The 11,156-nt window shown below is 49.8% G+C and overlaps 2 protein-coding genes across 3 annotated transcripts in view; both read left to right on the top strand.

The window, feature by feature from the left end:
- LOC308136622 (transcriptional enhancer factor TEF-1-like) overlaps positions 1-3,450 on the top strand; it is a 9,663-nt gene extending 6,213 nt beyond the window's left edge. Inside the window, exons 7-12 of one of the 2 annotated variants that reach the window (XM_080505048.1) lie at positions 290-333; positions 586-680; positions 757-969; positions 1,052-1,192; positions 2,244-2,396; positions 2,719-3,450. In XM_080505048.1, coding sequence (XP_080361174.1) covers positions 290-333; positions 586-680; positions 757-969; positions 1,052-1,192; positions 2,244-2,396; positions 2,719-2,832 — 760 coding nt within the window. In that variant the 3' untranslated portion in view covers positions 2,833-3,450. The remainder of the gene's footprint in view (positions 1-289; positions 334-585; positions 681-756; positions 970-1,051; positions 1,193-2,243; positions 2,397-2,718) is intronic. The other variant, XM_080505049.1, reaches the window with a different exon arrangement.
- Positions 3,451-5,376: 1,926 nt separating this feature from the next.
- Positions 5,377-8,209, top strand: LOC308136620 (ras association domain-containing protein 10-like). Its single transcript, XM_080505046.1, has one exon. The coding sequence runs from the start codon at positions 5,608-5,610 to the stop codon at positions 6,970-6,972; it is 1,365 nt and encodes a 454-aa protein (XP_080361172.1). The 5' UTR covers positions 5,377-5,607; the 3' UTR covers positions 6,973-8,209.
- Positions 8,210-11,156: the final 2,947 nt, after the last annotated feature.

The following is an 11,156-nucleotide window of genomic DNA, read 5'->3' on the forward strand; positions in this document are numbered from 1 at the left end:
AGGAGGAAGATGCTCTATAATCTGGTGTTAGAGGAGGAAGATGCTCTATAATCTGGTGTTAGAGGAGGAAGATGCTCTATAATCTGGTGTTAGAGGAGGAAGATGCTCTATAATAACTTGTTTTTTTTAAGATTAAAATGGATACAAATCCTGAGAATTTCTGAAGTTGATGGTGGTGATGATGATGATGATGATGATGATGATGGTGGTGATGATAATGATGATGATGAAGGTGATGATGATGATGAAGGTGGTGATGAGGCTGCTCTCTGGTCCTCTGTCCCGGCAGCATCAAGCCGTTCTCGCAGCAGACAGCAGGACCCACCGTCTCAGGTGAGGAGGGGCCATTTCCACCTGGGGGGGGTTGGGGGGGTGGAACTCAATGCTCAGTGTGTGTGTGTGTGTGTGTGTGTGTGTGTGTGTGTGTCTGTGTCTGTGTCTGTGTGTGTGTGTGTGTGTGTGTGTGTGTGTGTGTGTGTGTGTGTGTGTGTGTGTGTGTGTGTGTGTGTGTGTGTGTGTGTGTGTGTGTGTGTGTGTGTGTGTGTGTGTGTGTGTGTGTGTGTGTGTGTGTGTGTGTGTGTGCAGCCTACCAGCCTCCAGCATGTCGCTCCATCGGGACAAACAAACTCCGTCTTGTTGAGTTTTCATCGTTTCTGGAGACGCAACGAGAGCAGGAGACGGTGAGTACACACACACACACACACACACACACACACACACACACACGCGCAGTCTAACCTCTCGTTACGTCCGCAGAACAAACATTTCTTCGTGCACGTGGCCCAGAGCGACTGTAGCCACGGCGGCGGTGGCCACGGCGATGGTCGCCATGGCAGCGGTAGCCACGGCGACGCTCCGTTGGAGTGTGTGGACGTCCGTCAGATCTACGACAAGTTCCCAGAGAAGAAGGGCAGCCTCAAGGAGCTGCTCAGGACAGGCCCCGCCCACTGCTACCTGCTTAAGATCTGGGTGAGCGAGTGGGCGAGCGAGCGAGCGAGTCAGTGTCTCACTGCGTGTTGTGACTCTGTGTATGTGTGTGTGTGTCCTGCAGGCCGACCTGAGCCACCGTCTCCATGACGACCCGTCGCCGTTCTTCGGCGTGACGAGTCAGTACGAGAGCTCGGAGAACGTCACCATCACCGTCTCCACTAAGGTCTGCTCCTTCGGCAAGCAGGTGGTGGAGAAGGTGGAGGTGAGTCCATGGAGGGCCCTGATTGGTTCCCGTCCTGGAGGGACTTGCTGTTCCCATCCTGGAGGAACTTCCTGTTTCCTCCTGGAAGGACTTCCTGTTTCCTCCTGAAGGGAACTTCCTGTTTCCTCCTGGAGGGACTTCCTGTTACCTCCTGGAGGGACTTCCTGTTTCCTCCTGGAGGGACTTCCTGTTTCCTCCTGGAGGAACTTCCTGGTTCCTCCTGGAAGAACTTCCTGGTTCCTCTTGAAGGAACTTCCTGCTTCCTCCTGGAGGAACTTCCTGGTTCCTCCTGGAAGAACTTCCTGGTTCCTCTTGAAGGAACTTCCTGCTTCCTCCTGGAGGAACTTCCTGTTTCCTCCTGGAGGGACTTCCCGATTCCTCCTGGAAGGACTTCCTGTTTCCTCCTGGAGGGACTTCCTGTTTCCTCTTGGAGGAACTTCCTGTTTCCTCCTGGAGGGACTTCCTGTTTCCTCTTGGAGGAACTTCCTGTTTCCTCCTGGAGGGACTTCCTGTTTCCTCTTAGAGGAACTTCCGGTTTCCTCCTGGAGGAACTTCCCGGTTCCTCCTGGAAGGACTTCCTGTTTCCTCTTAGAGGGACTTCCTGTTTCCTCCTGGAGGGAGTTCCTTCTTCCTCCTGGAAGGACTTCCTGTTTCCTCTTAGAGGGACTTCCTGTTTCCTTTTGGAGGGACTTCCTGTTTCCTTTTGGAGGGACTTCCTGTTTCCTCTTAGAGGGACTTCCTGGTTCCTCCTGGAGGAACTTCCTGTTTCCTACTGGAAGAACTTCCTGGTTCCTCTTGAAGGAACTCCCTGTTTCCTCTTGGAGGGACTTCCTGTTTCCCCTTGGAGGGACTTCCTGTTTCCTCCTGGAGGAACTTCCTGCTTCCTCCTGGAAGGATTTCCTGTTTCCTCCTGGAGGAACTTCCTGTTTCCTCCTGGAGGGAGTTCCTGTTTCCTCTTAGAAGAACTTCCTGTTTCCTCCTGGAAGAACTTCCCGGTTCCTCCCGGGGGAACTTCCTGGTCTGAGACGTGGTTCTTCCCGCTCTGTTTCAGACGCAGTACGGCCGGTTTGAGGATGGACGTTTCGTCTACAGAATCAGTCGTTCACCGATGTGTGACTACATGATCAACTTCATCCACAAGCTCCGGCACCTTCCGGAGAAGTACATGATGAACAGCGTGCTGGAGAACTTCACCATCCTGCTGGTGAGTCTGCTGCACCTCCTCCTCCAGCTGCACCTCCTCCTGCTGCTCCTCCTCCTCCTCCTGCTGCTGCACCTCCTCCATAAGCTTTGTTTACACTAGCAGTGAACCGCAAGCTGCTAATGTAAACGAAGTTACAAATCTGAACTTCTTTTCTGAAAAGTTGCACAAAACTCGTTTTGATTATTAATGAGTTTGTTTGATCGTTTCTTTTTCGTTTATTTTATTAAATATTAATTTATTTGAATTTTTTTCAAATTTTTAATCGATATTTGTAAATAAACAAAATTTCTGTGTGTGTGTGTGTGTGTGTGTGTGTGTGCAGGTGGTGACCAACACACACTCTCAGGAGACGTTACTGGTTCTTGCCTGTGTCTTCGAGGTTTCAACCAGCGAGCTGGGAGCTCAGCACCACGTGTACCGTCTGGTGGAGGACTGATCCTGATCCACCAGACCTCCTGGAGATCCACCTGGAGATCCTCCGGATCACCAGGAGATCCCTCAGACCACCTGGAGATCCACCAGGAGATCCCCCGGACCTCCAGGAGATCCACCAGGAGATCCACCAGACTTTCAGACTGAAGGTCAGTCACCAGACGATGGAGACGTGGCAGGAGGCCAACGCTCAATGGGGAACTCAAACTGAACCAGATCAGCGACCAGGAGGTTCAACAACCAAACCTGGAGGAACCTGGGGAAACCTGGAGGAACCTGGAGAGACCTGGAGGAAGCTGGTGGGACCTGGTGGAACCTGGAGAGAAGCTGGTGGGACCTGGAGGAACCTGGAGGAACCTGGAGAAACCTGGAGAGACCTGGGGGAAGCTGGTGGGACCTGGAGAAACCTGGAGAGACCTGGAGGAAGCTGGTGGGACCTGGAGAGACCTTGAGAAAGCTGGTGGGACCTGGTGGAACCGGAACATGGGCTGGCCTGAAGACCTGGAGCGGCTGTTTGGAAGCTCCTCTTGGTTCTCTTCTTCTACACTAAACTTCTTCTTCTACACTAAACTTCTTCTTCTTCTTCTTCTACACTGAACTTCTTCTTCTACACTAAACTTCTTCTTCTTCTTCTTCTACACTGAACTTCTTCTTCCACTTCTTCTACACTAAACTTCTTCTTCTACACTAAACTTCTTCTTCCACTTCTTCTACACTGAACTTCTTCTTCTACACTAAACTTCTTCTTCTTCTTCTTCTACACTGAACTTCTTCTTCCACTTCTTCTACACTAAACTTCTTCTTCTACACTAAACTTCTTCTTCTTCTTCTTCTACACTAAACTTCTTCTTCCACTTCTTCTACACTGAACTTCTTCTTCTACACTAAACTTCTTCTTCTACACTAAACTTCTTCTTCTTCTTCTTCTACACTAAACTTCTTCTTCTTCTACACTAAACTTCTTCTTCCACTTCTTCTACACTGAACTTCTTCTTCTACACTAAACTTCTTCTTCTTCTTCTTCTACACTAAACTTCTTCTTCTTCTACACTAAACTTCTTCTTCTACACTAAACTTCTTCTTCTTCTTCTTCTACACTAAACTTCTTCTTCTTCTACACTAAACTTCTTCTTCTTCTACACTAAACTTCTTCTTCTACACTAAACTTCTTCTTCTACACTAAACTTCTTCTTCTTCTTCTACACTAAACTTCTTCTTCTTCTACACTAAACTTCTTCTTCCACTTCTTCTACACTGAACTTCTTCTTCTACACTAAACTTCTTCTTCTTCTTCTTCTTCTTCTTCTACACTAAACTTCTTCTTCTTCTTCTACACTGAACTTCTTCTTCTTCTTCTACACTAAACTTCTTCTACACTAAACTTCTTCTTCTTCTTCTACACTAAACTTCTTCTACACTAAACTTCTTCTTCTTCTTCTTCTTCTTCTTCTACACTAAACTTCTTCTTCTTCTACACTGAACTTCTTCTTCTTCTTCTACACTGAACTTCTTCTACACTAAACTTCTTCTTCTTCTACACTAAACTTATTCTTCTTCTAAACTTCTTCTTCTTCTTCTACACTAAACTTCTTCTTCTTCTTCTACACTAAACTTCTTCTACACTAAACTTCTTCTTCTTCTTCACTAAACTTCTTCTTCCACTTCTTCTACACTAAACTTATTCTTCTTCTACACTAAACTTATTCTTCTTCACTAAACTTCTTCTGACGACCAAAGACGCGCGAAGAAACTTGAGCTTCAGCCAAAAATGAGCGACCTTCACACACAGTCCTGGTCCAACATGGCCGCCGGTCTCCTGATCGTACGAAGACGTGAGTCGGTTTGTTAGTTTGTCGTTGACGTTCTAACGTGAAGAACGTGGGAACGCTCCCGAGTACCGTAGAGATTCTCCGGCTCCGTAGAGACTTCGTAACGCAGCTACGCATTTCAATAAAGTTCGGTCCTGAACGAACACATTACATCACTTCCTGTTTTGATTGAAGCGCCTCTATTTGTCATTTCCTGATGTTAGTTATCGTAAAATAAATAGACGAAGCTCACTGCAGTTCATCCTGTCACCAGCAGGTGGAGCCAAATCCAAACAGTTGATTCTGTTCGCTGCAAGCTGAGGCCCGTCACTCTCATCAATGACAGGATTATTGATTTATTGGTTATGACGTGACGTCACAGATGGGAATCCGCCCTGGCGTCACAGGAAGTGTCATCACACATAGTGGCATTATCTCACGTCCCAGATGCGGCGTGCCAACCCTCTTAATCCCAGTCTAGAGAGTGTGTGTGTGTGTGTGTGTGTGTGTGTGTGTGTGTGTGTGTGTGTGTGTGTGTGTGTGTGTGTGTGTGTGTGTGTGTGTGTGTGTGTGTGTGTCTTACATCCCAGATGTTTTTCGAAGCATTTATTTCACCAACAAACGAGGTCTGGAGGAGGAGGAGGAGGAGGAGTAGAGAGGAGGCGTGTCCCGGTCTCCTCCTCCTCCTCCTTCTCCTCCTCCTCCTCCCGGTTCTTCCAGCCCGCACTCCAGCACTTGTCCTCCGGCCGTCAGGACTCGCTGCTCCGGTTCTCCTCACCGGGCCGTGGCTCGATGCTTCGCCGGGAAAGAGGCTCGAGGACTCGGCGTGCAGCGCGCAGCGCACCCCCCGCTGTGTGACCGCACTCCAAACTTTTTTTTTTTTTTTGTACCATTTGTTTTTCTGTTATTTCTTCCGGTTTCGATGTTAGAGACCCCTCGCAAACTTCCCTCCGGTGCCGGGACGCGGTGACATGGATCCGGAGCAGGGCCAGCTCTCGGTGTGGGTCTGCCGGGAGGAGAAGCTCGTGTCCGGGCTCACGAGACGCACCACCTGCGGGGACGTGGTGCGGGTCCTGCTGGACGACCCGGACCTGCAGCGGCCCGGGATGCTGTCCGGTCCACCGGACTCGTACCGGGTGGTGGAGAAGTGGCGGGGCTTCGAGCGCACCCTGCCCGACAACACGCGTCTCCTGCGGCTGTGGAGCGCGTGGGGCGCGCAGCGGCAGGACGTCCGATTCGTGCTGGTCAGAAACGACGCGTCGCTGCCGAGTAACGGCCCGCGGACCGCGGAGGCCCGGGTCGTTCCGAGCCGCGACGGAGGGGCGCCCGGTTCGCTGCTCAGGGGCAGCGGCAGCGGCAGCGCGCTGAGCGTGTCCCAGGACAGGCAGCGGCGCGTCGTGAGGAAGGCGTTCAGGAAGCTGGACAAGATGAACCGGAAGAGGGACAAGAAGCGCGGCTCCGTGGAGAGGATGGAGACCCTGGTCCACCTGGTGGTCTCGCAGGACCACACCATCCGCCAGCAGGTCCGCAGGATCCGCGAGCTGGACCGGGAGATCGAGCGCTACGAGGCGGGCGTGCACCGCGACCGCGTCCGGCAGCACGGGGCCAACTACGTGCAGGACACGTACCTGGTGGAGGGTTCCAACTCCGGAGAGTCGGCGCGGGACGCGCGGTGCGCCGCGGGGTCGCGTGACGCGCGGTGCGCCCTCGAGGAAGCGCATGACGCGCGGTGCGTCGTTGGGGCGGCGCACGACGCGCGCGCGGCGGAGGATGTGCGCGACGCGCGGTGCGCCTCGGCGGAGGACGCGCGCGACGCGCGGTGCGCCCCGGCGGAAGACGCGCTGGCGCAGTTGGAGGAGTACGCGCGCCGTTGCGAGGAAGTGGTGCTGCTGCAGGAGGAGCTGACGGAGCGCGAGGCGCTGGTGGAGAGCGTCACCATGGAGATCCAGGAGGAGCTGAACCGGCGGTGGATGAAGCGGCGGGCGGAGGAGCTGCTGGTGGAGGAGGAGGAGGAGGAGGAGGAGGAGGAGGAGGAGGAGGAGGAGCGCATCAGGACGCAGCTGGACGCCAGCCTCTACGTGGGGCTGCGGCTGAAGGCGGACCTGGACGCCGTCGGGGGCGGCCTGGACCGGAGCCTGGCTCTGTGGGAGGCCCGGGAGCAGGAGCTGCTGGACCTGCTGGCCCTGGTGGAGACCATGGAGCTGGAGGCGGGCGGGGGCCGGGCGGAGCAGTCCACCGCTCCGCCCGCCGCCAACGACGAGGACTCGGACACGGGGATGAGCTCCATGAACAGCCAGGACTCCGACAGCACGCCGGTGTGCGAGTCGCTGGTGTAGGAGGGTCACCTCTGACCTCTGACCTTTGACCCCCATCAACACAGCTGACCTCTAACTGGACCTGAGACGTTTCTCTAACATGCTCAAGTCGCAAAGATAACGAATGAATTCAGGAATTAACATCAGAGGACGTCGTCAGACCGACGTTTCCCATGATGCACCTGGACGTGAGCTTCTTCACACCTCACTGTGATTGGTGTTTGTCCAGATTAAGTAACGAGGTAATCCTAGAGATTATCCAGATTAAGTAACATGTAAATCCTAGAGATTATCCAGATTAAGTAACGAGGTAATCCCAGAGATTATCCAGAATAAGTAACATGTAAATCCTAGAGATTATCAAGATTAAGTAACATGTAAATCCTAGAGATTATCCAGATCAAGTAACGAGGTAATCCTAGAGATTATCTAGAATAAGTAACATGTAAATCCTTGAGATTATCCAGATTAAGAAACAAAGTAATCCTCAAGATTATCTATATTAAGTAGCAAGTTAATCCTCGAGATTATCCATAGTAAGCAAAGAGTTAATCCATGAGATTATCCAGATTAAGTAACGAGTTAATCCTAGAGATTATCCAGATTAAGTAACGAGTTAATCCTAGAGATTATCCAGATTAAGTAGGAAGTTATTCCTTGAGATTATCCAGATTAAGAAACAAATAATCCTCAAGAATCCACATTAAGTACCAAGTTAATCATTGAGGTTACCCAGATTAAATAACAAGGTAATCCTAGATTATCCAGATTAACTCACTGTAACTATATGCAAATGAAGTATTAAGAGATGTTCCCTCTGAAGCAGGTTTAAACCTGCCTTGCCCGTGGTGTCCACCAGGGGGCAGTCTGGAGTCACTGTGAGTTTGTTTTTCAATATATTTTTGTACTTACATTTTTCCTGTTATCGTATTATTTCATTTTATTTTTTTGGGGGGGGAAACACTGTTAGTCGTTCTGTAGACTAAGCCACTGTGTGAACAGCCTCACGACACCACCTGGTGGTTAGAACCTGCACTGCGAGACCGAACGGGTGAAAAACTGTGTGAACCTTCTGACTTCAGCCGTCGAGGTGACGCCGCCACTGTTTTAGTGATTTATATTTAACAGAAGTGTGACATATTGTGCATTTAAATGAGAGTGAGGGCCTGCGGGAAACACGTGCACTCACACGTGCACTCACACGTGCACGCCAGCACACGCCGCCATTTGTGTCAAAAATAAAACGACAGAAACTTCAGAGTTTGGTGTGTTTTACTTGATGTGAAAACTTTCCAAGTGTCGTAAAGTGTTGCAGAGTGTTGCAAAAAAACTGCAGACCTTGTTACCATGGCAACGTGTAGGGGGGGGGGAGAAATTGTTAAATCACAGATGCTGTTTGTTCATGTGAGCGACTGACCTCCTGCTGCCTTCAACATTACGTAACGTGTGTGTGTGTGTGTGTGTGTGTGTGTGTGTGTGTGTGTGTGTGTGTGTGTGTGTGTGTGTGTGTGTGTGTGTGTGTGTGTGTGTGTGTTGGGAAAAAATAATTGGACTGAGATAAATGAAGTGAGGTGAACCAAGTCACTCTTGTTTGGCTAAAAATATGAATATTGCTGCACACAAATATTTAAAATAATATGAATATAATTCTATCTATCTATCTATCTATCTATCTATCTATCTATCTATCTATCTATCTATCTATCGCTCTAGTTCTTGGTATGACTCCACCAGGATCTGAATTTGAAGCCCAACAATCAGGTTTGACCTGCTGATTCTTCAGTTCCCAGCCGAGGTGAAAACACGGAATCAAACCTTCCAGTGGAGCTGATTTCATTCCCAGGCGACTGATTTCGTCCTGCGCATATCTGAGTTCATGTCGCGGTGGCTGATTTTACTCCGTCTGAACTGATGTTGTTTACATGTGGACTGATTCTGTCTGGTGTGAACTGATTTCTTCATTTGTCGACTGATTTCTTTAGTTGTGAACTGATTTCATGTTGCGGTAATTGATTTAGTCCCCGGTTGACTTTTTTTGTGTTGTGGTGACTGATTTCATCCTGTTATGACTGATTTCGTGTCATGGTGACAGATTTCATGTCGTGGTGACTGATTTCATGTCGTGGTGACTGATTTCGTGTGGTTACTGATTTAATTTTGTGTTGACTGATTTCATGCCATAGTGACTGATTTCATGCCATAGTGACTGATTTATTCCTGTGGTGACTGATTTCATGTTGTGTTGACTGATTTCATGCCGTGGTGACTGATTTCATATCATGGTGACTGATTTCATGCCGTGGTGACTGATTTCATATCATGGTGACTGATTTCATGCCGTGGTGACTGATTTCCTGTCGTGGTGACTGATTTTGTACCGTGGTGACTGATTTAATCCTGTGGTGACTGATTTGGTGTGGTGACTGCCAGACGATCGTACCGAGTTCCTCGGTGCAGCAGATCTCAGATTCCAGAACACGACGGTAAACGTGGTTCAGAGAGACGTCGGGACTCGTCCTGAACCTGCTGCTCCGGTTCGCCTCGCGACTCGGAGGAGTCTCCCTGCGGAGTAATGACTTCCTGTGACCGGCGGCGGTGGCGGCTGTTGACGGAGGCGAGGCCCCGTCACGCTTCACCTCACGCTACATCACTCCGTGGAGGACCAGAACCAGTCTGGTTCTACTTCCTGTCTGTACAGGAAGTGGTTTGATTTATTCTGCTTGATGAAGATTTCAGTCAACAAACAACTGTGTGTGTGTGTGTGTGTGTGTGTGTGTGGGGTGTGTGTGTGTGTGTGTGTGGGGTGTGTGTGTGTGTGTGTGTGTGTGGGGGGGGGGGGTTATGTGTGTGTGGGTGTGTGTGTGTGTGTGAGACTGGTTGAACTGGCTCCTTGGCGCTGAGTCAGCTGGAATTAATTCGTACTGAACACCATGTTTCATTTCTTCAGTCGTAAATTCAAAACCAGTTTCTGTCTCACGTCGCCGAAGAACAACACAACCTCCGTCACTCCTCCGTCACCCTCCTTTTCATCCTTCACTCCTCTAACACTCCTCTATCACTCCTCCATGAATCCTCCGTCACTTCTCTGTCACTCTCCTTTGCCTCCATCACTCCTCTACCACTCCTCCGTCACTCTACTGTCACTCTCCCTTTCATCCATCACTCCTCCAACAGTCCTCTATCACTCCTCCGTCACTCTCTGCCACTCCGCTGTCACTCCCTTTCATCCGTCATTCCTCCAACACTCCTCCGTCACCGTCCTTTGCCTCCATCACTCCTCCGTCACTCTCTCCTCCCACTGTCACTCCTCCGTCCCTCCTCTGTCACTCTCTCTTGCCTCCGTCACCCTGATCGTCAGACCTCCAGCTTCTTCCTCCGTCAGTCCCTCAAGAGGAAAGGTCATCCTGCTTCCTCTCAAATTCAACATATCACACACACACACACACACACACACACACACACACACACACACACACACACACACACACACACACACACACGGATTGTGTCACATGACCGTGGTATTCAGGAGGTCGTGACCTCTGACCCCCGTAGCTCCGCCCAGGCGGTCAGAGAAGTCGTCCCTTTTTAAAAAGCAGGTTTGAGAGATTTCTTCTTCTGGTGGAGGAAATTTAACTGGAAACACAAATAAAAAACAAACAAACTGTCACATTGACACTAAATGTTTTGCTACATTTAATGAATAAACAAACTAAGTAACTAAGTAAGAAAAATAAATAAATATAAATAAATATATAATTTCAGGTAACCCTGAGTTTTCCTCGAAACCCCGAAAGAAAAAGACAAGCAGCGAGGAATGACAAGCATGTACACACACACACACACACACACACACACACACACACACACACACACACACACACACACACACACACACACACACACACACACACACACACACACACACACACACACACACACATATGAAATTCCGCACGCTGCTGGAAAAACAGCAGATTTTTTTGCAGAAAAACACGATGTGTGTGTGTGTGTGTGTGTGTGTGTGTGTGTGTGTGTGTGTGCGTGTGTGCGTGTGTGCGCGTGCGTGCGTGCGTGCGTGCGTGCGTCATTGTTACAGATGAATGTTATCAGTGTCTCACCATATTTACTCAGGGGGGGCAGAAACTGTGTGTGTGTGTGTGTGTGTGTGTGTGTGTGTGTGTGTGTGTGTGTGTGTGTGTGTG

This window comes from Blennius ocellaris (genome assembly GCF_963422515.1).
Source record: "Blennius ocellaris genome assembly, chromosome: 11".
Classification (NCBI taxonomy): Eukaryota; Metazoa; Chordata; class Actinopteri; order Blenniiformes; family Blenniidae; genus Blennius; species Blennius ocellaris.

What these genes read in the sequence shown, in the direction of transcription:
- LOC308136620 (XM_080505046.1), top strand. Translation starts at nt 5,608, where the DNA reads ATGGATCCGGAGCAGGGCCAGCTCTCGGTGTGGGTCTGCCGGGAGGAG.